This window comes from Lontra canadensis, unplaced genomic scaffold, assembly GCF_010015895.1.
Source record: "Lontra canadensis isolate GAN:19392208 unplaced genomic scaffold, GSC_riverotter_1.0 scaffold145, whole genome shotgun sequence".
In the NCBI taxonomy this organism is placed as follows: domain Eukaryota; kingdom Metazoa; phylum Chordata; class Mammalia; order Carnivora; family Mustelidae; genus Lontra; species Lontra canadensis.
In genome coordinates this window covers 746,660-774,233 of record NW_022631139.1, presented here as the reverse complement: position 1 = coordinate 774,233, position 27,574 = coordinate 746,660, and the positions used below count along the sequence as shown (strand labels likewise).

Genomic DNA, 27,574 nt, shown 5'->3' with positions numbered 1-27,574 from the left:
CAGGTAGAAAAAGCCTGGCATGATATGATCAGCATATCCACAGTATTTAAACTTATAGAACTCTATAAATTAAGCTCAGCCTGAGGTATAGCTGGAAAGTGGAAGAAGCCCTGAGAATAAGGCTTGGGATTTAGCATAGGTCACAAGTGATCTAGAAGGGAAAACCAGGTTTTTAAAAAGCAGAAGTGGCTAACTGAATTCAATACTACTGAGAGGTTGAGTGAAATGAGAAAAATGAAGTGACCATTGGAGTTGATAATGTGGAGGTCACTGGTGGTCTTGACTAAAGTAGTTTCTGTGGGGCATTCTATTAGTCTGGGTTCCCCCAGACAAATAGGATTAGGTGATTGACAGATAAATAGCTGACAGATAGATTGAGAGATAGATAGATAGATAGATAGATAGATGTACAGATACAGATACAGATACATTACAAGGAATGGCTTACACAGTTTTGGGGGCTAGACAAGTCTGAAATTCATGTTGTCAGATCAGGAGGTGCCAGCCAGAAACTCTGGCAGGAGGTGAAGCTGCACAGCACATGTAGAAATTCTTCTTCTTCAGGGAAACCTCAGTTCTGATCTTACAACCTTTCAACTGACTGAATCCAGCCCACGGGGAGATCAAGGATAATCTCATTTAGCTAAAGTTCAGTGATTGTAGCTCTTCGCCACATCACAGCAACACCTAGATTCATGCTTGCTTGACTATCTGGACTATAGCTTAGCCAAGCTGACACTTTAAACTGAACACCACATGTGTACTGAATAGAAACAGCTGTAGTATACTGGGAGGTGAGCAGGTGGAAAGAGTAACCTCAGACAAGGTTTGGAGATGAGATATTCTGGGGAAAGGGAGAGAAGGAGAAGTAGCTGCTAAGTAGAGCCATAGGACTTTTGTTGTTGCTGCTTTGTTTGATAGCTTATATAGCGAAGTTTTATAATTTTAGGAACAATTCAGTTGAAGTGGTGGATAAGATGATGTTGAAAGAAAGTGGGAATCCAGAGGACACACTGAAATGTGTTTTTAGGTAGAAATGAGAGATCTGCCCCCACCCACCCACCCACACACCCAAGGGAAAAAGCAGCAAAGCACCAGAACTAGTGACTGAAAAAGGCCAGGTGCTGGCTTGAGGATGGTCACAGACATCTATGTCCCATCACTCATACTAGGTACCCAAATGTAAGTTATCCCCTGAGGGAGTGAACTTGATAGACCAGGAGCCTACCTGGAAAGGAATCCATGAAAGACTGGGTTACTCCAAATCCGGGGCAGTTAGTTTGGTCAAGAATTGAGGGGTAACAGATCTGTGGACTTCTGAATATTATAGAAAAATCTACTTACAAAAAAATGTTACTGTGGGCACTTTTCTTAAAGGGGTCTGCACTAGAAAAAGTTGGACCTATTGCTCAAAGGTCACTTTCAACCCTACAGTCTGCTATTAACTTGATGCTCTGAGTTTTCTATGCATGCACACAGAACAATGATTGTGAAGGACAACAGACAGGACTGGCAGAAAACAATGAGGACACATTAAATTGTAATAGGATTGTTACACCAAAATAGATGGCTGAAGTTATAATATAAACAACATTTTACTTCAGCATGAAAGGTTCACATCGTACTTAAAAATAAAGCTCAAAGTAGTGACAACTGTTATCAACCGAAGAGGTAACAAGAGAATCTGGGCGCACCAGATATCCTGGGATAGGAAGCATATACCCTCTTAGATATTCTATGCTTTGTTATGGAAGGGCTAGAGTGGAAGGCAGTGTGTCCCTAGCCTAATGGTTTGTTGATGTATCTGCTGTATTAACACCTTCTTTCTGGAAGTGCTTGTGCAAGATAAAGACAATCATTTCATAAGTACATTGCCTCTGTGCAGATATTTATTTTTACTAGACACTCTGTGTCCATAGCTTCCCTAGGGAGCTTGTTAATACTCAACTTTCTGGGTCCCTGTGCCCAGAATCCCAAACCAGGATGTATAGGACATAGCTAGGCAAATGCATTTTTAATGAGAACTCCAGATGATTCTGATATAGGCATTCAGTTGACCACATTACAGAAATGAGTACAAGCATGTAACCAAATAGACACTTCCAACAGGACTTGCTGAGTTTTAGTGGTAGCAATCACATGTGTTCCTTCATTAGAAGTCACTGGGTTTTGGCATATAAGCAGGAGGTGTAACTGCTAAGATAGAAAAATAATTTATGGAGGAGAGGAGCAAGATGGTGAAGGAGTAGGAGACCTAAATATCATCAGGTCCCAGGAGTTCAGCTAGATCGTTACCAAACCATTCTGAAGAGCTGCAAACTCAACAGAAGAGAGAAAAGAAGAAGAACAGCAATTCTAGGAACAGAAAATTGACCACTTTCCAGAAAATAGGACATGTGGAGAAATGAATCTGAGGCAACATTCAGGAAGATAGACCATGGGGGGAGAGGCGGGCTCCCAGCAAGTGGAAGAGCCAATGAACACAAAATCGGAACTTTTAGAAGTCTGCTCCACTGAGGAATGTCACTCCAGAGGCTAAGCGGGGCTAAGAACTCTTGCTGAGACACTTGTTATGGTCTCAGGACCTGCGGGGTCACAAAAAACTGGGGGTATCTGAGTGTGGCAGAGCTCCCAGGTATCAGAGCAGGGAAGCCAGATGCAGAGATGGAGCCAAGCAGTAGGCTCTCAGTTCAGGGTTACCTTAAACCATGATCCGAGGCACAGTTGAACCACTGCTTTTTGGGCAGGGACCCAAAAAGCAGCAGATCTGGGGAGACTCACCTTCCCCCTCAGGTAGGAGCGGCACGGGAGTGTGCTGTAAAAATGAGCTAGGTTTGGTGACTCCAAATGGGGGTGTGGGTCAGAGATAGAAACTCTCCATCACAAGCCAGGTGAGCTTGGAGTGCAACTGGAGAGACCAGAGAAATGGGACCGATGGACTTCTTTTCTCTGAAGGCACACTGAGGAGTGGGGCTCTGAGCTCTCGGCTCCTATGGGGCCACAGATTGAGAGGCAGCCATCTTCATTCTCCTCCTCCAAAGCTGTACAGAAAGCATTCAGGGAACAAAAATGCTCCAGAGACCAAAACCAAACAGAGTACTTAACCTGGCCCCGGGCAAGGGTGGCGCAATTCCACCTCCTGGAAAGACATTTGAGAATCACAGCAACAGGTCCCTCCCCCCAAAAGATCAGCAAGAACATCCAGCCAAGATCATGTTTACCGATCAACGAGAAAGAAATGTGGAACTCCAGAGGTAGGGGAAAGCAGTGCATAGAATGCATGGCTTTCTTCCCATGATCCTTTAGTCTTTCAAAGTTAAATTTGTTGTTGTTTGTTGTTGCTGTTCTTTTTTTGTTTTTTCCTCAAAGTTAAATTTTTTTAATTTTATTTTTTTCTTATTCTATTTTTAAAAATTTTTCCTCTTTCCTCTTTTAACTTTTTAAAACTATTTTATTTTATCAATACCTTTTGAAAACTTTTTTTCTATGTTATAGTCATATTTTATCCCTTCAATGTATTTAACCTTATTTTTTTGTATACATATAGGTGTTTTTTTTTTTTTTTCTTTAAAATTTTGGGATACAATTTCTTCCAAACCATCAAACTATACCCTAAATCTAGCACATGGCTTTGATCTAGACTCCAGCCTGATCACATTCTTTCCTCTTTTTTTTTTCTTTTCTTTTTTCAATCAACTTCTTATCTTAGCAATTCCTTTTCAAGGATCTTTTTAAATTTTCATCTTTACAGTTATATTCCATCCCTTCATAGTGTTTACCCTTATTTTTGTATATATAAATTTTTCTTTCTTTTAAATTTTAGGAGGTAGTTTCTTCTGACAGACAAAAATACAACCAAAATCAGGTTTGTGGCTCTGTTCTATTCACCAGTCTATTTACCTATATACCTTTCTTTCTTTCTTTCTTCCTTCTTTTCCTGTGACTTTGGGTCTCTTCTGATTTGGTTAGTGTATATCTTTCTGGGGTCATTGCTACCTTTTTAGCATATTGTTCTCTCATTCATCTGTTCTTATCTAGATAAAATGACAAGGCAGAAAAACTCACCACAAAAAAAAAAAAAAAAAATAGAATAAGAAACAGTACTGACAGCTAGGGACCAGATCAGTATGGACATTAGTAATATGTCAGAACTAGAGCACAGAGTGATGAATATCAAGGTATTAACTGGGCTCAAAAAAAGCATGGGAGATGTTAGAGAATCCCTTTCTAGAGAAACAAAATCCCTTTCTAGAAAAATAAAAGAACTAAAATATAATTAAGTTGAAATTAAAACAAAACAAAACAAACAAAAAAAAAAAACGATTAATGAGGTGCAACAAAAAATGGAGTTTCTTACTGCTAGGATAAATGAGCTAGAAGAGAGATGAGTGATATAGAAGACCAAATGGTGGAGAATAAGGAAGCTGTGCAAAAGAGAGACAAGTAACTACTGGACCATGAGGGGAGAATTTGAAAGAAAAGTAATACCATAAGACTAAACAATATTAGAATAATTGGGATCCCAGAAGAAAAAGAAGGGGGGGGGCGGGAAGAAGGTATATTGGAGCAAATTATAGCAGAGAATTTTCCTAATTTGGCAAAGGGAATAAGCATCAAATTCCAGGAGGCACAGAGAACCCCCCTCAAAATCAATTAAAATAGGTCCACACCCAATGATCTAATAGTAAAACTTAAAGTCTCAGTGACAAAAAGAAATCTGAAGGTAGCATAGAACAAGAAGTCTGTAACATACAACAGCAGAAATATTAGATTGTCAGTAGACCATTCCACAGAGACCTAGCAGGCCAGAATGGACTGGCATGGTATATTCAGAGCACTAAACAAGAAGAATACACAGCCAAGACTACTATATCCAGGTAGGCTGTCATTGAAAATAGAAGGAGGGGTAAAAAGCTTCGAGGACAAACAAAAATTAAAAGAATTTGCAAAAACCAAACCAGCCTATAGGAAATATTGAAAGGGGTCCTCTAAGCAAAGAGAGAGCCTAAAATTAACAGACCAGAAAGGAACAGAGACAATATATAGTAAGTCACCTTACAGACAATACAATGGCACTAAATTCATATCTTTCAGTAGTTACACTGAGTGTAAATGGGCTAAATGCCCCAATCAAAACACACAGGACATCAGAATGGATAAAAAAAGAAGACCCATGGATATGTTATCTATAAGAAACTCATTTTAGACCCAAAGACACCTCCAGATTTAAAGTGAGGGGATGTTATCCTTTCTGATGGAGGCATAATATTCCATTGCATATATGGACCATATCTTCTTCATTCATTCATCTGTTGAAGGGCATCTTGGCTCTTTCCACAGTTTGGTGATTGTGTCCATTGCTGCTATGAACATTGGGATACATTTGGCCCTTCTTTTCACTACAACTGTATCTTTGGGGTAAATACCCAGTAATGCAATTGTAAGGTCAGAGGGTATCTCTATTTTTAATTTCTTAAGGAATCTCCACACTGTTTTCCAAAGTGGCTGCATTAACTTGCATCCCACCAACAGTATAAGAGGGCTCCCCTTTCTCCACATCACTCTAACACTTATTGTTTTCTGTCTTGTTAATTGTGGCCATTCTAACTAGTGTAAGGTGGCATCTCAATGTGGTTTTGAATCTCCCTGATGGCTAATGATAATGAACATTTTTTCATGTGTCTGTTAGTCATTTATATGTCTTCTTTGAAGAAGTATCTGTTCATATCTTCTATCCACTTTTTGACATGATTATTTGTTGTTTCAGTGTTGAGTTTGAGGAGTTCTTTATAGATCTCAGATATCAGGATGGGACGAGAGGAGATTATTCAGAGCAAAATAAGTGAGGTACAGAGAGTCAATTATCATATGGTTTCACTTACTTTTGGAGCATAAGGACTATCATGGAGGACATTAGGAGAAGGAAAGGAAAAGTGAATTGGGGGAAATCAGAGGGGGAGACAAAGCATGAGAGATTGTGAACTCTGAGAAACAAACTGAGGGTTTTGTGTGAGCCTGGTAGTGGGTATTAAGGAGGGCACATATTGCATAGAGCACTGGGTGTGGTGTATAAACAATGAATCTTGGTACACTATAAAAATAAAATTAAATTTAAAAAATAAAATAAAGTGAGGGGGTGGAAAACAATTTACCATGCTAATGAACATCAAAAGAAAGATAGGTTGGCAATCCTTATATCATATAAATTAGATGTAGAGCCAAAGACCATAATAAGAGATGAGGAAGGACACTATATCATACTTAAAGGGTCTGTCTAACAAGAAGATCTAATAATTTTAAATATCTATGTCCCTAAGATGGGAGCAGCCAATTACATAAACCAATTAATAACAAAATCAAAGAAACATATCAATGATAATACAATAATAGTAGGGGACTTTAACACCCCCCTCACTGAAATGGGCAGATCATCTAAGCAAAAGATCAACAAGGAAATAAAATAAAGGCTTTAAATGACACACTGGACAGATGCACATCACATGTATATTCAGAACAGTCCATCCCAAAGGAACAGAATACAAATTCTTCTTTAGTGCCCATGGAACACTTTCCAGAATAGTTCACATCCTGGGTCACAAATCAGGTCTCAACCAGTACAAAAGATTGGGATCATTCCCTGCATATTTTTAGACCACAATGCTTTGAAACTAGAACTCAAGCACAAGAAGAAAGTTGGAAAGAATACAAATACATGGAGGCTAAAGATCATTCTACTAAAGAGTGAAAGGGGCAACCAAGAAATTAAAGCAGAATTGAAAAAATTCATGGAAACAAATGAAAATGAAAACACAACTATTCAAAATCTTTGGGAAACAGCAAAGGCAGTCCTGAGAGGAAAGTATATAGTGATACAAGCCTTATCAAGAAATAAGAAAGGTCTCAAATACACAACCTAACCCTACACCTAAAGGAGCTGGAGAAAGAGCAGCAAAGAAAACCTAAAAACAGCAGGAGAAGAGGAATAATAAAGATCAGAGCAGAAATCAATGAAATAAAAACCAAAAGAACAGTAGAACAAATCAACAAAACTAGGAGCTTGTTCTTTGAAAGAATTAATAAGATTGATAAACTCCTGGCCAGTCATATCAAAAAGAAAAGAAAAAGGACCCAAATTAATAAAATCATGAATGAAAGAGGAGAGATCACAACCAACACCAAAGAAATACAAACAATTATATGAATATACTATGAGCAAATATACACCAGCAAATTTAATGATCTAGAAGAAATGGATGCATTCCTAGAGACATATAAACTACCAAAACAGAACCAGGAGGAAATAGAAAACCTGAACAGATCCATAGCCAGTAAGGAGATTGAAGCAGTCATCAAAAATCTCCCAAGAAAAAAGAGCCCAGGGCCAGATGGCTTCCCAGGGGGAATTCTTCCAAAAATTTAAAGAAGAATTAATACCTATTCTTTTGAAACTGTTCCAAAAAATAGAAATGGAAGGGAAACTTCAAAACTCATTTTATGAGGCCAGCATTACCTTGATCCCAACACCATACCAAGACCCCATCAAAAAGGAGAATTATAGACCAATATCCTTGATGAACATGGATGCAAAAATTTTTAACAAAATACTAGCCAATAGGATCCAATGGTACATTAAATGGATTATTCACCACAACCAAGTGGGATTTATTCTTGGGCTGCAAGGTTGGTTCAACATCCCCAAACCAATCAATGTGATACAATACATGAATAAAAGAAAGAACAAGAACCATATGATACTCTCAATAGATGCTGAAAAAGCATTTGACACAGTACAACATCCTCTCTTGATCAAAACTCTTCAAAGTGTAGGGATAGAGGGTACATACCTCAACATCATTAAAGCCATCTATGAAAAACCCACAGTAAATATCATTCTCAATGGGGAAAAACTGAGAGCTTTCCCCTAAGGTTAGGAATACGGCAGGGCTGTCCACTATCACCACTGCTATTCAACATAGTACTAGACGTCCTAGCCTCAGCAATCAGACTTCAAAAAGAAATAAAATGAATCTGAATCAGCAAAGAAGAAGTCAAACTCTCACTCTTTACAGATAGTATGATACTTTATATGGAAAACCCAAAAGATTCCACTTCAAAACTGCTGTAACTCATACAGGAATTCAGTAAAGTATCAGGATATAAAGGCAATGCACAGAAATCACTTGCATTTCTATATACCAACAGCAAGACAGAAGAAAGAGGAATTAAGGAGTCAATCCCATTTACAAGTGCACCCAAAACCATAAGATACATAGGAGTAAGCCTAACCAAAGAGGCAAAGAATCTATACTCAGAAAACTATAAAGTACTCATGAAAGAAATTGAGGAAGCCACAAAGAAATGGAAAAATGTTCCATGCTCACGGATTGGAAGAATACATATTGTGAAAATGTCTATGCTACCTAGAGCAATCTACACTGTTAATTCAGTCCCTATCAAAATACCATCGATTTTCTTTAAAGAAATGGTACAAATAATCCTAAAATGTATATGGAACCAGAAAAGCCTCCACATAGCCAGAGGAATGTTGAAATAGAAAACCAAAGTTGGCAGCATCACAATTCCAGACTTCAAGCTCTATTACAAAGTTGTTATCATCAAGACAGTATGGTACTGGCACAAAAACAGACACATAGTTCAATTAAGACTGAACAGATTAAGAGTCCAGAAATGGACCCTCAACTCTATAGTCAATAAATCTTCAACAAAGCAGGAAATAATGTACAATGGCAAAAAGACAGTCTCTTCAAAAAATGGTGTTGGGAGAATTGCACAGCCACATGCACAAGAATGAAAGTGGACCATTTTCTTATACCACACACAAAAGTAGACCAAATGGATGAAAGACCTCAATGCGAGATAGGAATCCACCAAAATCTTTTTTTTTAAGATTTTATTTATTTATTTGACAGACAGAGATCACAAGTAGGCAGAAAGGCAGGCAGAGAGAGAGAGGAGGAGGAAGCAGGCTTCCTGCCGAGCAGAGAGTCTGATGCAGGGCTTGATCCCAGGACCCCAGGATCATGACCTGAGCAGAAGGCAGAGGCTTTAACCCACTGAGCCACCCAGGAACCCCGGAATCCACCAAAATCCTTAAGGAAGACACAGGCAGCAACCTCTTTGACCTCAGCCAGAGTAACTTCTTCCTAGAAACATCACCAATGGCAAGGGAAGCAAGGCAAAAATGAACTGCTGGAACTTCATCAAGATCAAAAGATTTTCCACAGCAAAGTAAACAGTCAACAAAACCAAAAGACAACTGACAGAATGTGAGAAGGTATTTGTAAATGACATACGAGATAAAGGGCTAGTATCCAAAATCTACAAAGAATTATCAAACTCAACACCCAAAGAACAGATAATCTGATCAAAAAATGGGCAGAAGACATGAACAGACATTTCTGCAAAGACAACATCCAAATGGCCAACAGGCACATGAAAAAATGTGCAACATCACTTGGCATCAGGGAAATACAAATCAAAACCACAATGAGATACCACCTCAAACCAGTCAGAATCACTAAAATTAACAAGTTAGGAAAGGACAGGTGTTGGAGATGATGTGGAGAAAGGGGAACCCTCCTATACTTTTGGTGGGAATTGCAAGCTATTGCAGCCACTCTGGAAAAAGCATGGAGGTTTCTCAAAGAGTTGAAAATAGAGCTACCTTATGACTCAGCAATTGCACTACTAGGTATTTACCCTAGAGATACAAATATAGTGATCCAAAGGGGCATGTGCACCCAAATGTTTATAGTAGCAATGTCCACAATACCTAAACTATGGGGAAAAAAAAATGGATGTCCATCAACAGATGAACGGATAAAGAAGAAGTGTTATATATATATGCAATGGAATACTATGCAACCATCAAAAATCCCCAAATCCTGTCATTTACAATGATGTGGATGGAACTAGAGGGTACTACACTAAGCAAAATAAGTCAATCAGAGAAAGACAATTATCATATGATCTCTTTGATATGAGGCATTTGAGAGGCAGGACAGGGGGCCGTGGGGGTAGAGAGGGAAAAAATTAAACAAGATGGAATTGGGAGGGAGACAAATCATAAGAGATTCTTAATCTCACGAAACAAACTGAGGGTTGCTGGGGGTGAGGGGGTAGGGATAGGGTGGCTGGGTTACGGACATTGGGTAGGGTATGTGCTACAGTGAGTGCTGTGAAATGTGTAAGTCTGATACACTATATGTTAATAAAAATAAATAAATAAATGAAAAATAATTTATAATGATGACAACATATAGGGGAGAATTATAGGAATGATTACATTTCTTGCATAATTGTTACTTTAATCTTGAGTGATTGCCAGCTCTACTCACATTTATAATCTTTGTTATTTGCAAGATGGAGCACCACTTCCACATGTACCAACAACTCATAAATGAATGGATGGCTAGCATAATTCCAGGAAAGAAGCATTCCCTGGGTTACACTGGGTTGAAATGTTCCTTTTCCTCCACTTCTAGAACAAGTGAAGAGGGAGAAAGTTTGTTCCCTCATGGTTCTGAAGGAAGGGTGAATTTATAATACCTCACTCCACTTCTGGGAAAGAATGGAGCTCAAATTACTATTCTACTTCAAGGACAAATGATATTCAAAGTCCAAGAGCTCTTAACTTTGACCTTTGTGGTGTTGTTAAGCTCTTACCATATTATCACCACAAAGCTGCTTCATTCCTAGACAGAGGAGTTTTTTACATTTTCAAATGTGCAGAAGTTATTAGGGACTTGAAAGACTTTAAAACAATTGAGATTGCCATCTCAATGTAAATAAGCTGGTACCGTGTAGGGAAAGCTGCTCACAACACACCAGCGCCAGGGTTCATGCATACACTTACTATAGGAGCATCCGTAGACCTCCACCCTCATGCCAATCTTTCCACTTGGATTCCATTCTAGGGGCACAAAGCGAACGAAGCGGGCTCTCACTGAGTGCAGTAACTTGTGGTGCATCACGCTGTCAGCATTCATGTTTCCTGCAAAGGTCTGCAGAGAGAAAAGGAGCCCCAATGAGGTCTATGATACTACTGCATCTCCTTCCCATGCTTGAGTTCAAAGAACATCATTGCAAACCCACATATGTTACTCCAAGAAAATCCTCAAGTTCTCACATATGCCAAATAGAATCTGACTCTCCTGAAAATTCTGAATTTAGGGGAGGGAGTTTCTCAAAGAATAATATAAAACCCTACTGATGCATTGAGGCTACCACCCACCCAAAGCCAGCTCAACTGCTAAAGATAACAACTGAACAATAAGGATGACATCCAACTTCTCATGAGAAATGGTAGAGAACAACCAATGCTGAAAGTAGGACACCATCAACTTGGCATTCTATACCCGACAGAAATAGCTTTCAGTTCTGAAGAAAAAATAAACATAGTTTCATTAAACAAAAGGTGAGATAATTTCTATGATCCCCACTGCTAATATTGCTAAATAGGTTATACAATCTAAAGAAATTGATTCAAGATAGAATTGTCAAGTTATAGGAAAGAAGGAATGAAGAGTACTCAAAGGGGTAAATATGTGGCTAAAAATAAAAGACTAGCTTTCTTACTTTTCCTAAACATCTTAAAGTTCATTCACAGTTTAGAGGAAAAATAAAAATGTATTATGAGATTCAGTATTATGAAATCAAAGTAAACATATATCAATAAAACTATGAAGAATGGGATATAGGGCAAACAGAATTACACTAGTATAAGGCCCCACATTGTATACAAAATGATATAATAGAAATTTGATGTAAACATGATAAGTTAAAGATGCATAAACATAAACCAAAAATGTATAGCCACAAAGCCAATAAAAGAGAAAGGATGGGATACCAAATAATAGTAATAATAATAATAATAATAAATAACAAAAATAAGAACAACAAACCAGCAACAAAAAGCTCAGTTTAACACAAAATAAGGCAGAAAATGCAAAACAAAGGAATAAATCACAAAGAGACCACAAAAGAAAAAATGAATTGTTACTAGACTTAATTTTTACCAAACTAATAATTACATTAAAAGGAAAATGAGCAAAAAGTCTAATGAAAAGTTAGAAATTGTCAGGCTGGACAAAACAGGAAGGCCCATCTCTGTACTTTTAATATGATACTTTTTTTTTTTAATAATAAAGGCACTGATAGGTTGGAAGTAGAGGATGGGGAAAATATTACAGGCAGACAGTAGATATATGAAACCCAGAATTTTTGTATTAATATCAAACAAAGGGGATGTATTGCAAGGTAACAAGAGACTCTAAAATTACAAAGGGCTAATTCGTTATGAATTAAAAAAAAAAAAACAGAAAAAATAAAAGTATCTGCACCTATAACAGAGATTTGAAATATAAGAAGCAAAACCTGACAGAAACAAAAAGCGTGGGGGAGGGACAAAGTAGTGGCAATTATAGTTGACTTTTAATATCTTCTCTCAGTAACTAATGGAACAAGTTGGGGAAAAAGCCAGTGAGGATATAGAATATTCAAACAGTGAAACCAACCTAATCAATGTTCATAGAACACTGAACAACTACAGATTAGATACATTGTTTTCAAGCACACATGGAATATTCATTAAGAAAGACCCTATTCTAGGGGTGCCTGGGTGGTTCAGTGGGTTAAAGCCTCTGCCTTCCGCTCAGGTCATGACCAGGGTCCTGGGATCCAGCCCCGCATCAGGCTCTCTGCTCAGCGGGGAGTCTACTTCCTTCTCTCTCTCTGCCTGCTTCTCTGACTACTCGTGATCTCTGTCAAATAAATAAATAAAATCTTTCAAAAAAAAAAAAAAGACCCTATTCTAAACCATAAAGAAGCATACTTTGTTTTCTGACCAATTAAGTTCAGAATTCATAATAATAAATTATTTAGGAAACCCTCAAATGTTTGGAAGTTAGTCAACACACTTCTAAATGACCCATACGTCAAAGAAAAAATCAAAATGGAATCTAGGAAATAGTTTGAATTGAATAATGGTAAAAACACTGTATCTACATTTCTGGAACACAGCCAAAACAGTCCTTAGAAGAAAATGTATGGCTTTTAAATGCTTTTTTACATAAAAAAAGAAGAAGTAAAGTTAAAACAAAATCTACATCTCCATCCCAAGAAGTTAGAAAACTAGTAAATCGAACTCAGAACATTAGTAGATCGGATTACTACTCAGTAGTTAAAAAATAACCAACAGCTTCTACAGCAAACCATGCGTTGAGCTAAAGAAGCCAGCCATGAAGAGCACATACCCATACTACATGATTCTATGTTCATGAAGTTCTAGAAGGTGCAGAACTAAGCTCTGGTGATAGAAACCAGATGAGTAATTTTCTTGATGCTGGGAAACAGAAAATGACTACCAAGACCATCCATCAACTCATTTAAATAGAACATCCTTGTGAGGTAGAAAATCTGTATTATCTTCATTTTCAAGATGAGACAACTTAATTTTGGAGAGTTTAAATTGCATCATAAATCCTAAATCAAGAAATTATCAAGTTGAGACTGGATTATAGAGACTCTGATGAAAGTCCAGTGACTCTCTGATTTAATTCCCATTGTCACCTGTGTATGCCAGGTTTCTGAAACCAAATATTGCCCCTGGCACAATAATAGCTACCAGTTTTGAGGGGCTGCTCCACACCAGACACATCCTAGGTGAGCCTCTGCATGTTTAAGCTCACTGCATGTATTATGGGGAAGTTTGAGGCAGCTTCCTCAGTAAAGGAGTCACCCCCACCATGGCACAAGTACATTTAAACTTTCTGAAATTGCACTACATCTTATAATTGTGTAGCCAGCCCATATTGGGTTTTCCACCTCACTAGTAGACCCTGGGAATCAGAGAGGTTAATTTTGAGCATCATTATATATACTATTTCTCAGAATAGTTTGTTCTGTTCTCACCCCACATCAAGCAGTAATATACTGAATTTTGGGCACAGACCTTTTACTGTTGTCATACTGTTGGATAAATGGCATCATCATCATCATCATCATCATCATCATCATTATTATTATAAAACATTATGCATATTGTTCTTGACAAAGCTGTTCACTGATTTTGTCCCTACATAAGAACACGGTGCACTAGTTAATCTTTCTTCCCCTATAGTTAAGAAGTGTAAGGATCACAGAAATTCAGTTCCTGTGTGCTTATAGGAAAAAACAACCACATAGAACAGGGCTCACCAGGGAGAGCCTCGAGAATACTTAAGAAAATGAGAATGCCAGAGTCAGTATTCAGCAACTTCCACTAAGACGTTCATTCCTTGACAGTAAACAACATTTTGGCTTATGAATGGAAGAATTGTTGGTCATAATGAAGATGCCGATGCCTTTCGTACCCTTTACTAGGCAGTTAAGTAGAAGAGGCACAAACTAGGAGTCTAAGATGGGACAGACACTGGTGCTTATCAATAGAAAATGGAAGGGTCTGGCTTAGCCAGAGCAACTCATTTGGCTTCAGCAAATACATCACATTGAGCCAATCCCACTGATGACTTTGATTGGCAGCAAGATTGCAAGCAACCAGGTGCCTGCCAGAGGGAAGATGTCATTAATTTGCTTAACTACAGTCTCGAGCAATAACTAACAGGTGCAACAACCAAATTCTGCCTCTGTAAACTTGACAGGGAATATCAGGAATTCTCAGGGAGACCTATTTCAAGTCTGGTGCTCTGCCAAACACCATGCTGCCTAAGAGTCTTTTTTAAAGGAAGCATTAGAGTGAGAGAGAAAGGAGATGAGCTTTGAGTGCTATTCCTAACCACCCTGAGGATTCACTCTGGCGTTCACAGCAAGGTACTAGGACTGTAATTCCTTTGGGGATATAGACTGTATCTTATTTTAAACTGGAATGCTTAGTGCATGGAACACAGTATTTCTTAAAGGTACAGTTGAAATGGCATTCAGTAACCCAAACCAAATCTGTATGCCGTAGATATCTCAAAATCAGTGAATTATACAAACAGCACTTTAACATTGCTCACAGGGTTATTAGTAAGTTGAACTCACTGAGTGAATGAATGAACAAAGGAGCACAGCTTTTCTGACTCTTGGTTTTCTCATCAGAAGAAGAGTGAAAATAAAATCTCTAAGGCAGCTGTGAATCTTACATTAAATACCACATGCAAATGGACAGTGCACGTAATAGACTCTCACAGAAACACACAATACATTCACACAGAGAGAAAGAGATTCCAGTCACAAATTCTGTGTAAAAATAACTTTCTGTGAGAGTATATTTTGAAGCAGTGACTTATTAATACCCTCAAGCCCCGTGGAAGGCATTTGTCAATCATACTTAAATTTTCTGAATGACATTCAAAAGTTTTTCCCAGGGAAAAAAAGTACAAACTGAAACTAAGGAAGGACTAGCAGCTCAGAGCTAATTAGAAATACATTTTTTATACTTAATAAAGCAGAGGGTAATTAACATGCAAACCACAGAGTTAAATCTAAAATTGATAAACCCACTCAGGCTTCAGTGTCCAAACTGCTATGCAGGGGTATTTGCTGAAATGGATTTCAGAGAGGCTCTTATAGAGAAGGAAATGAGAGAGATTGTTGTTAGTCACTGGACACTATTGGCTGACAGGAATTTTTTTTTTTTTCCTTTAGCATTTAGTTTTTTTATCATTTTTTAAAATTTGAGTATAATTGACATACGTGTCACATTAGTTTTAGGTGTACAACAAAGCTATCTGACAAGTTCATATGTTATGCCATAATCGCCACAAGTGCAGTTACCATCTGTCACCATACATCGCTGTTACAGTACCATTGACTATATTGCCTAAGTGCTAGACTTTAGGGATGTAAAAAGGAAAATTAAACTGCTGGATTCTTTTTTATTCTACTCTTGTTTGTAATATGGTGTCCATGACATAATTATATCATTATAAGTGCAGATGCTGTATATCTATTTTAATTTCATAGGAGCAGTTATTTAATTGGACTAGAAGACCACCATGAACTTGATCACTGTATAAGAACGGGCACTCCCCATCTCTTGATCCAATAGTTTGGCAAAGAGGAAAACTAATCCATTCCACTGTCCACCCTGCTTCCTTTGTCTTTATGGCCTCCAGAGAGGAATAACTCAAGGATTCAGGGCAACCATAGAGAAAAACTGTCACTCGCACTTGACCTTGACCACAGGTGGAGTGGGACTCTCAGGTGAGCCCTTCTAGTTACAATCACACACTCATGTCCTGTTCCCCTCTCTTAGGAATGAAGTGTTCTTCTCTTTCCAGGCTGTGTGACTGTATCACTGAAGAATATTTGTTTCCTCCTTGGTTTCTGTCAGTAGGAATGCCTTCCAGCATGAGGTATGAAAGCTTCCTCATTCCCATCGGAACCCCGGCACAACCTTTGTCACACATGCTCTTGTGCAGTCAATGGTCAATTGTCATTTTGCTCCTACTTTCTACTTAAATGCCAGTCATCCTCTTGAAATGTGGTTACTGTGTGGCCAGTTCAGGAAATGGAATCCTATGTGAAGTCCTAATATTGGCCACTTTATTATTAATTTACCCATATTAAAGTTATTTGCATGAAAATCTCATCAGGTATGAAGTCTCCAAATGCACTAACCCATCACATGCATTCTTGCTTATTCCCAGTAATGGGAGATCTGAGACTTGACAGCAGAAGTTAGTAACTTACAAAGATTAAAGGTAATGTCCTCCATTAAATGCCTCTCCCATTGGAAGCACCAGTGCAGTGCCTTTAGAAACCAGTACCCAGCCCCAGGCAGGAAGAGCTGGTTTCTCATAAATGTAGGACAGCATGGCCATGACATCTGGATCTCTGCTTCCACTTCTCCCATTAGATGATTAATTCTATATCCCACTTCCACATCATTCTCCTAGTTTAATGAAATAGTGTGTTCCTCTGTTATCTACTTGCATGAAAACAATCCCATCAATAACTCAAGCGCAAAGAGAGTTCACTGAATGTCAAGAGGTACAAGCACCAGGAAAGGACATTGTTAAAGCTATGTTAAAGTCGAAGTTGAAGGGCCCTCAAACCATCACTGGTCTCTGCCCACTCATAGCTTTAACAACAAACCATCATTAATTCGAAAGACGTTTCTGAGTTAAGTTGCTCAAAACTTTTCCTATACCGGTAGAAACCTTATGCATACAATTAGGCTATAAACTTCCTTTTAACGATTATTAATTTGGGTCACATTTTATAGAAAATAAAATGGGATCAACTAATAATGTGAAAATCAGGTATATCAACCTACAGCTAATAAAAACATAGCTTTTTGTCCATGGACTTGAATGATCCAGACCCCCATTATTCTTGAGGACACTATACATGTACAGATAAATATCTATTTAAATATGAGGATATACACACACACACACACACACACACACACACGACACCAAATTCCTCCTTCTGCTTTTTGTGTGATTTCTGCTGCATGAAGTACATTAAGTACATTAATGTACATTAAGTACAAGGGGTAATAAAGCAACTGTTGACAACAGTGTCATCTATTTATGTTCCCATCTCTGGGCTGAGAACTAGAACACCAACATGTATGGCAGCTTGACTATATGGTGCACAACTGGAGAAAACGGAAATATCCGCTTAGCAAAATCAGACTTTTTACACTCCATGAAACAAAGAGAAGCAATGCCTTTGCCCTCTTCTGATTTCTGAAAAAGGAATAAGAAGCTTTCTGAACTTCCTCCTCAGTAAAATAGAGAACTGAGCATGGGGGTTGCCAGGAGGGCCTGTCTATTACAGGAGCCGTAGTGAAGGGACATTGTAGTAAGGGCCAGGCCCAGAGCTACGAAGGGACTGACTGCTGTGTCCAGGCTAAATTCATGGGTACAAACCAAGATGGAAAGACTGTTGAGCTCTTCATTCCCTTTATGTGCACGCAGTGGCTTTAGTAGGGGATCTTGCCAACTCCTTTTCCCTCTCCAGCACAACCTGTTCTCCTATTTTGCTTTATCTTCCTTCAAAAACTCATCTTGCTTTACTGTTTGTCTCTGTCCATGCACTGCAAACTCTAAAAGAACAGGGTCTTTGGGAATCACAGGTAAGGCCCAGAAAGGTCTCTTGAATGAAGGAAGCATCCAATTTGTTCCCCTAACTTGTTTCATTAGGGAACCTTGCTATCTTTTCATGGAATGCCTTAAAGGGATTGTGCTCACATAGAAATGTGCACATAATATCATCTTGAGAGAATTTCATATTCATCACTTTCTGTGGACAAACCAAAGATAGGAGTTGTAAGATATTTTCTCAATGAAAGATAATTAGTTGAAGGGGGGATTAAAAGAATATTACATAAGAGAGTTCCTTCCACTACTGACTTCATTTTATTTTTTATTTAAAGATTTAATTTTTTATTTGACAGAGACAGAGCACGAGCTGGGGGGAGGAGCATAGGCAGAGGGACACAGGGCTCAATCCCAAGACCCCAAGATCAAGATGTAAGCTGAAGGTAGACACTTAATGGACTGAGCCACCCAGGTGCCCCAACTACAGTGGACTTTAATGCCCTTTTTTTTCTCTTGAAACAAATTTTATTTATTGTTATGTTCAATTAGTCAACATATAGCACATCATTAATTTTTGATGTATGGTTCAATGATTCATTAGTTGCGTATAACATCCAATGCTCATCACAACACATGCCCTCCTTAATGCCCATCACCTGGTTACCCCATCCCCAATCTCCTCCCCTCTGCAGCCCTCAGTTTGTTTCCTGGAATCCAGAGTCTCTCATGATTTGTCTCTCTCTATGATTTCTCCTCTTCCATTTTCCCTCCTTCCCCTGTGGTCCTCCACTCTATTCCTTATGCTCCACATGAGTGAAACCATATGATAATTGCCATTCTCCTCTTGACTTATTGCAGTCAGCATAATCCCCTCCAGTTCCTTCCATGTCCATGCAGATGGTAGGTATTCATCCTTTCTGATGGCTGAGTAATATTCCATTGTATATATGAACCACATCTTTGTCATCCATTCATCATGCCCACCCATACTGTGGAAGGAGCTGATGTGTCCTTCTACTTCAGTGCTCTTAATTCATATACTAAAGCCCTTCAGAGAGGCCATGGGACAGTGAACTCTCAATCTACATGTTAAGAAAGCCTGTACATCCAGCCTATCAGAAACTACCTGAGGGACAAGTATCACAAGGAGAGAGCAGGTGACACACACTAGGCACATTTCTTCCTTGATGTTATTTTGTGCCTGTGAGGGTCCAATTGTTTGTCTCAAAAGCTATTTGCGGACTGTAGGTCTGGTTCCCACTGTTCTTTACATCTAATTGTCCAGAGAACAGGCTGAGCCAGATACTAGTCCTATGAGGACCAAGCGAGGGCTAAAAAGGTTCTAGGATGTCCTTACCATTATTGCCTCCACAGTGCTTTACAGGCTCACTTCCAAATAGCAATGTGTACACCAGCTGATAAGCACCAATTCACCTGTCATGTAGCTGATTTTCTTGCAAGATAATTTAACCTTGCTGAATAGAAACTTTGAAGAGACAGCAGATTTCTCTGGAAATAGGAACATGAAAGCAGACAACACATGTCCTTTTTTCCCCCCCCCTCATTTTCCTGAGATTTGGATCTCAAACTAGCACTCTGAAGAGAAGATGTTAGCTCATTGTCAGCCTTTGGAAAAAAACATGTTATAGGCCAAGTTTGTCATGATCTACTTCTCTTCTCCATTCCTTCTTTGTTCCATTTCTGCTCTTAGCTGACTTCAAGCTTTTTTCTGTTAAATTGTGAGTAGCTCAAGCAATGGTCCTTCCTAGGGAAAATCAGAATTTCCACTTTTCTCCAGTTTTATTGAGAAATAATTGATATGCATCATTGTATAAGTTTAAGGTGTACAGAATGGTGATTTGATTTACTTATATTGTGAAATGATTCCCACAACAGGTTTAGTTAATAGCCATCATCTCATAGATATACAATAAAAAGAAAAGGAAAAACATATTAATGTGATGAAAACTCTTATGGTTTACTCTCCAACTTTCCTATAATGTCACACAGCCATCATCATGCTGTGAGTCACATCCCTCGTACTTACTTATCTGATAACTGGAAGTCTGTAGCTTCTGACCACCTTCCTCCAGCCCCTTCCCCCCTCACCACTCACTTTATCCATTCATTTGCCAATAGACCCTTAGGTTGTTTCCATGTCTTGGCTAATTGTAAATAATGCTCCTATTAACTTTGAGGTGCAGATACCTCTTTTTTTAAAATATTAATGTTTTCATCTCCTTTGGATATATTCCTAGAAGTGGAATTGCTGGACCATATGGTGGTTCTATTTCTAATTATTTGAGGATCTTCCATACTGTTTTCCATAGTGGCTGCACTAGTTTATAATCCCATCACCAGGACACCAGTGTTCCCTTTTCTCCACATCATGGCCAGCATTTCTCTCTTATCTTTTTAATGACGGCCATCCCAACAGGTGTGAGGTGGTATCTCACTGTGGTGCACATTTCCAAAAGGGACACTTGTACGAAAGAATGAAGGAGAAAGGAAAGAAAGAGATAGGAAGGAAGGAAAAAAATACATGCAAACATATTTCATTTCTCCTGACAGGTTGGCTTCTAACCTGAAATCAAATCCCTGGGTGTCTGCTGTAAGCCCTGAGGTGCAGCCCTGAGTAAATGATGGCACAGAAAACATCTGGTTTAGGGTTCAGTTCTTTCTCTGCACCGCCTTCATCAGCTCTTCAGCTCTTCCCCGGATGACTGCAATAGCCACCAGATCATCTTTCTCCCTCTGGTGTTAATCCATTTAATCAATCTTTCAAGAGAGATTATTACCTTTAAAATCAAATTTCTAATATGCCCTATAATAAAGCCCTCCATTTTCCAAACCATCTCCTGCTGCTTCTGTCCTTACCATGCCCTCCTTCTACTGTATCATTCTGCTAGAGTTTCCCTCAAACACACCTGCAAACTCTTTCTTTAAGGATCTCTGCTATGCTCTTCCCAACCTCTTATTTAAGCTGGCAACACTCCCCTTGTTGATCCCTGCTGTGTCTTCTGTCATGGCACCACACCAACAACAGGGCTGAAATCTGTGCATTATACTGGTCCCCTCCTGTATACAGCAATCACCTTGAGGACCTCCACCCTGAATCACTTTGTGTCTCTAGCACCTGATACATGGCAAGGGGGAAATGCATAATATTTTCATTCTTCATTTCACTTATTATCCCTGATCCCTCTAGAGATGTGTTACCAGTTCCTCAACTACATGATGTGGTATGAAGCTGCTGGGCTTTGGATGGAGGTACCCTTGAAAACAACCTCCTACCATTACTTTATATATAGCCAAAGGCCATTTATTTTGTCTTTCAGAATCTCGGTTTATTTATCTATTAAATGGGAGTAATAATACTGATGAACGGGAATTCTATATTAAAACTTCCTTCTTCCAGGGGCGCCTGGGTGGCTCAGTCAGTTAAAAGTCTGCCTTCAAAACAGAGCATGATCCCAGAGTCCTGGGATGAAACCCCACATTGGGCTCCCTGCTCAGCGGGGAGCCTGCTTCTCCCTCTGCCTCTGCTGCTACTCCCCCTGCTTATGTGCATTCTATCCTTCTCTCTCTGTCAAATAAATAAATAAAATATTTTAAAAAACTATATTTTTCTATAAAAATAGGAAGATTCCCTGGAACTATAAATTGTTGGGCCCTTCTCCAATAGTGTGCAGTGGCTTCCACCGCTAACATCAAACAGCCTCCAAGCTGCCAATGTGCCCAAGACCAGGGAGGTCTGCGTGCTCCGGAAAGAATCAGAGGATTAAACTTGGATGATGCCTTTGCACCTCATTGTGTCAAGGAACACTCAGGCCTTGTTTGTACTCTGCTTCATCCCCAAAATGAAACAGTCATTTTCAGACTACCCAGCCCGATAATTCCGCACTCCGTCTGACCTCATTGTTGACCGTGTCTGAACCAAGTCGAATGGGGCATTCTCAGCTTTTTCACATGGCATCCAAGGCCCTGTTTGCCATCCCTATTCTGTGTTTCATGAGTCTTATTTCTCACAATCCCTGCATGCCCTGTAACCTCCAAAACCTGGGCTTATCATTGTTGCTGGTCGTAGATAGTACATGGAATGTTCTTTTAGCACCTTCCTGCTATGCTTTCACAGCTTACCAGTACGGAGTTAAGAGGACAGACTCTGGAGCATGTGCCTGATTTAAAAATCCTTACTGGGCGTGAGGACTTGGACAAGTACTTAGCTTTTCTGTACTAATACCTGCTCAAGTTTAAAAGGAGGATAAAAGTGCATTCCTTGAGATTGTGGAAATGAGTGTGTGGAGGGGGGGTTTCCTGAATGTACATTTGTTAATACACAAGTCTCATGTATCATGCAAGGATTATCCTGAGTAATACATACGTTCATATAGATGGCTTGGATATTGCTTAGAATAGTTCTTGCATCAAGTATGAAGTTCTGGCCTGAAATATTACCTGTATAAATGTTAACTATTATTACTTAGGTCATAATTATTTTTTAAACCCATTTAAAATGTCAATTTATTTATTAAATGAATCCTTATTCATTTAATTCCCCAGGCAAAAGAGGGAGGGGAGCTCACATTTATTGGATGTCGATTATAATGCAAGCATATATTCTCCCAACAGTCCTCGTCCCATCCTATGTTGTTTCTGGGCATTTTGGAGACAGACTTAGAGGTCCAGTGAGTCCCTGGCAGTGGAGCTGGGAGTGAGCACAGGGCTACCCTTCTGTTCAAGCTTCCATTCTCCCCGAACCACACAGTTGCTTTTTAAGAACAATGGTCTCCCTGTCCTCTGAACTGCAATTGTATATTATTTCTAACTCTGTAAGGGTACTTAATACTTTCTCTTTTATATTATAATGATGCATGCACATACATAACTTTTACAATGAAAGAATAAACATTTTTCAGTGCAGAATTTTATATAAACTCCATCTGATAACATCCACACTTGTCTAATATCATGTCTTAAACATACGCTTAAAGTTTGACCTTAAACAGTGTACACCTGTCCCCTTCCCCACTTTCCATCTTTGTTCTTTCCTTTGCTTTATCAATGGGCTTGTTTGTTTTTTTTCTGTTAGAGTCTACATTCCTTAGTGAACTTAATTTTTGGAAGACTCTAGGGTCTTTAGGAAGATCCTAGCATTTACCCTGAGTAACATCCAAAGTATTTTAATCTGCACATAAAAACGTAAATAAATAACTGCTATGACAGGGCATCTTGACTCTTTCATGGCACTGTAAGCCTAAATCTGAGCTCCACTGGATTCCTATGAAGTGCAGACAGAAAGCATGATTCAGGGTAGGAGTGCATTCAAAAGGAAGGGTGAAATTCAACACAGTGGAGTGTAGTCCTGTCTCCATCACAATGGGGCTTCCATAAATACCTTACCTCTCCGTGCCTTTGTCTCTTCCTCTGTCCAATGGGGATCAGGGGGCCCTGTGTGCAGGGCCATTGTAAGATGAAAGACAACATTACATGTAAAATACATAGTAGTTTTGCATGTAGCAAATGCTTATCACATGTTCACTATCTATCTTCTCCTTCTCATTAATAATATGTCATTTGTCAGGATGGGTCAGGCTGGACTCAATCTATCCTGGGGGTCTAAGCCCCGTTCTGCCAGAGACTGTGTTCCTGAGGCTGGCCTTGTGATGTATCATTTCTATCTCTCCTATTTCCTTCTCTATATTCTCCTTTATTAATGGCTAGAGAAAGCACACAATAGCTGTAACAATTAAGTCACATTAGAAATACCTAAATATGCCTAAAATATGAGTGATGTCTCCCACTGAGGGTTCTTTAATGTACTCCGAACATTTTAAAACCTTGGTAGCTGGAATCCAGGACGAACTGCTTATTTTAAGCTGACTACACTGATTCATTCATGTATAGCAGGAAATTCCACAATTGTTTTATAGAAATAAAACATGATGCTTCAGTTGTCCCCTTGGTCCTCCCAAAGCAAAGCCAGGATTTGGTTTGGGTGAGGTGACACCTGAAACAATGACGTGTGTGGCCGCTCTTCATATGACTGCACCTGGGGAGGGGGGAGACTGTGTTCTGACCCCTTAGAGTAAGTTGGGGGGAGTGGCCCTCTTGGTTTCAGAGAAGTCCAGTCTAGGGCACCCTGTAGGGTCAAGACAATTACCTGAGTGTGTGCAACAGAGTGATACGCCAGGGGTGAAAGAGAGAGATGCCCCCCAGGACAGCCTGCTGGAGGTGCTGAGCAAGCTGGTCTAGGATCTTCAACACATGATAATCGGAAGTTTTACTAGGTTGTAATTTTCTTATTCTTATTTCCAAGCTGCTTTCTTATGTCCAAACTCTACAGCTGAGTTTAGCTGATATTTAGAGAATTCTCCGAGGGAACTGTGTCTTCACTTGGAGGAACACGGAGACATAAATCCTGATACAGCAAAAAAGCCTGGAGTCCTGGCTGAAATGAAGAGTCACCGCCAGGATGGGTTTGAAGGACATGTAAGTATTTTTCAGCATCTCAGAAATATTTAGAAAGCAGACCAGTCATGAGGAATGGAGGTTTGGCTAATCCCACATGGGAATTAGGGGGAAGGGAGGCCCCTGCGCCCAGGAGCTCAGGCATGCCACCTCACACGGTCTCCACACTTTATAGAGTGTGAAGCAGTAAACATGCATGGGCTCAGATCTGACCAAAAATTATGCCCACTCAACCATGTCCTCTCATTCCCATGTTTAGATTAAATGATCAAATGATTAAATGAGGAAGAGTAACAAAAGATAAAATAAGCTAAAATTTGGAAACGGGTTATAAAGCAAAGTAAAAAGCCAAATAACTTTAAGGAGTGTTTTGAGGTCAATATAGATTGGTCTCAATTGTCTGTAAGTCCTAGAATATATGTAAGGAAGAATTATGAAAAATGTTAAATTAAAAAGTGCTTTTCAATAATTCCTTAGTCATTCTGATACCCAAATTGCCAAGACAAACTGAACAAAGCATTTTTTCCCCTTCCTTCCTTTCTTCCTTCCTTCCTTCAGTATTTTCTTTTGGTTAAAAAAACAACACAATATAAACCAGAATTTAGAATTATTCAAATAGTACTCTTAGGAAACATATCTGAGCAAATTATTCAGTGAGGAACTAGGGATTCTGAAAGAGACAGCAGGATCGAGTGAATAAATTTCAGCATGGCTTTAGTTTGTTATGATATAATCTCGGTCTTAATTTCCAATGTGGCTGTCAAAATGCATGAGAGCTCTGTCTCCATTAAAGAGATTTTGGTTTTGTGAACTCACTTACTGAGCTATTTAGAGATTTCATTTAACTAACCTATTCCTAGAGACTTGTAAAGACAACTGGCTTAAAAGATTAGCATCCTTTTAACTGTTTTCCTTTAAAAGGCAATCAAAGCCATTTCTCTCCATCATCGGGGTAATTGTTGAGTATATACCATTTTATCCTGTTTAGATTATTTGACCCTTTCCTTGTCAGCTTTTATAGTTCTTCATTCTTGCTAACATTTCTTCACAGTAAGCAGTCTTGCTATATAGTAAATGCTAATTGGCCCTTTAAAAGGTTCCCATGATAAATATCTTTATGCCTCACTTTAAGGTTTCTGGGCATAAAGAGGAGCTGAGAGAAGTCACTTTGCTCTGTGTCTTTCATCCAGATCCATGTCCTCTGTCACCTTTCTCACTCTGAGCAACATTTGATGACTTGCTCCTTGTCTTTTTCAGCTTTCATTCCTGATGCCTGGTCTCACCTTCCCTTTTTTGGTGAGAACAGCAAGTGCTCTGGATTAATGATACTGTCACTGGTCCTATTTGGGGTTTCTACAACAGTGCTAAAACAAAAGACTCAAATATTACAAAGAAAAGCACTGAGGCGGGCTGCCACATCACAATTCCCCCAGTGCAGGCAGCAATTTCCCGAGGGCAACAACTAAAGGGGGCCACTTTCTTCTATTGTTATTGCCTGAGATTCACCAGGTACAAAGCGAGGTGAGCAGGTCAATAGGTCGAACTCAACAAGATGACCTTATCAAGTTCGTCCGTTTTAATGATCCAGTTGTATCTACTCTCAATTTAAAAGTTCTATATTTCTATCCTTGTTAACATTAATATGTTAATATTTAACATTTAAAATATCTTTAGACTGCAAAATGTCTTATTCCTTAGACATCCTTCTTAGCAAATATTTTGCCTCTGTTATGTAATAGCTTTATTCCCCCCCCACACACACTAGAAATATGCTATTTTAGCTAATTCCTTATACAGTTTCTGGGAGAGGCACTTATCTATCCCATCTCTCAATGAAGACTCAGAGCCACAGAAATCAAATAACTTCTCCATGGCACACTTCTGGTAATTCATAGACTCAAAATCTAGACCCATGCTGGTTTAGCTTCAGAATTTTAACATTTCTCCTGGACAATGAAGAATAATACGTGAACCCAAGCTCTCAAAACTGATGTCCAGCACAAATTTTCAGCGTATCTTCCTTGCAGAAATGCCTTTACAATACTCTTGATTCTAGTTCTCTGTCTTAATGGGGAATGGATATGCTTTCCTGATTTTGTGCAAAAATATGGCTGAACTGCATTTTTATCGCATCTTTTATGCATGGTGTGTAGAACGACTATTTAATGCACTGCCCGTGATGACATTCAATGACTTTATACACAGGTGTGATTAAATAATTCCTTCTTGAGTTAATCATAGAAAAAATAACTCACTACAAAGCTGAATGTGTATTTTCTATTAATACAGGTGAAGTGTATGCAATTCAACATGTTACCATTCTTCCCTTAGCTGCTACACAAATTAATCTTTTCCAGGCGGTACAGTTTACTCAGTTAGGTGCCTCTGACTGTATTTCGCTATATTTTCCTTCAGTATGTTTATCTCCAGTTGTCTTTGTCTTCCAGGGTCTCCTTTCTCATAAGCTGATTGGATCGGCAAGTGTAGCCCAGGAGAAAAGCAGGGACCGGTGGGCTGCTCTGGCTTTTCAGTAGAGAACCTTCTGCTGGAAAGTCAACTTTCCTATCGAGTGGAACAGATGTTATGAAATTTAGGAAGTCAGAAGTCACTCATAGGGACTACCTGCCAACCTGTGAGGTAGAACAGTGAGATGTGAACTAGGAGATGCAGATTAGGAACTAAAATCACACAAATGAACGCATGCACACAATAAATAAATGAAAAGCATCTAGCAGTTGACTTGGTCAGCAGCGGGATTATCCAAAGCCAAGGGGAAAGCCTAGCACATGGTTTGCTAACTGGGCAACCAGACCAAATCCTCTTCCCTTTTGCTATGATTAGTCATACTTTGAAGGTACTTACACATCTGATTCTCTAGCTGGAGGAGACTTTGGGGCTCTCCTTCACATCAGTGACCAACCGATGCTTTGTTGTTTTCACTGTTGTTGTTGTTTATTTTTGTTTTGTTTTTGTTTTTGTTTTTGTTTTTAAAGGAGGGTCTACCAATTCCTTGCATCTGTTTGCATCTGTATTCTCTGTGAAAGGTA

At 39.0% G+C, this 27,574-nt stretch overlaps 1 protein-coding gene across 3 annotated transcripts in view; it reads right to left on the bottom strand.

Moving 5' to 3' along the window:
• CNTNAP5 (contactin associated protein family member 5) overlaps positions 1-27,574 on the bottom strand; it is an 809,884-nt gene that overhangs the window by 467,490 nt on the left and 314,820 nt on the right. For all 3 annotated transcript variants that reach the window (XM_032843937.1, XM_032843939.1, XM_032843938.1), the window contains exon 4: positions 10,877-11,024. In XM_032843937.1, the coding sequence (XP_032699828.1) occupies positions 10,877-11,024 (148 nt within the window). The remainder of the gene's footprint in view (positions 1-10,876; positions 11,025-27,574) is intronic.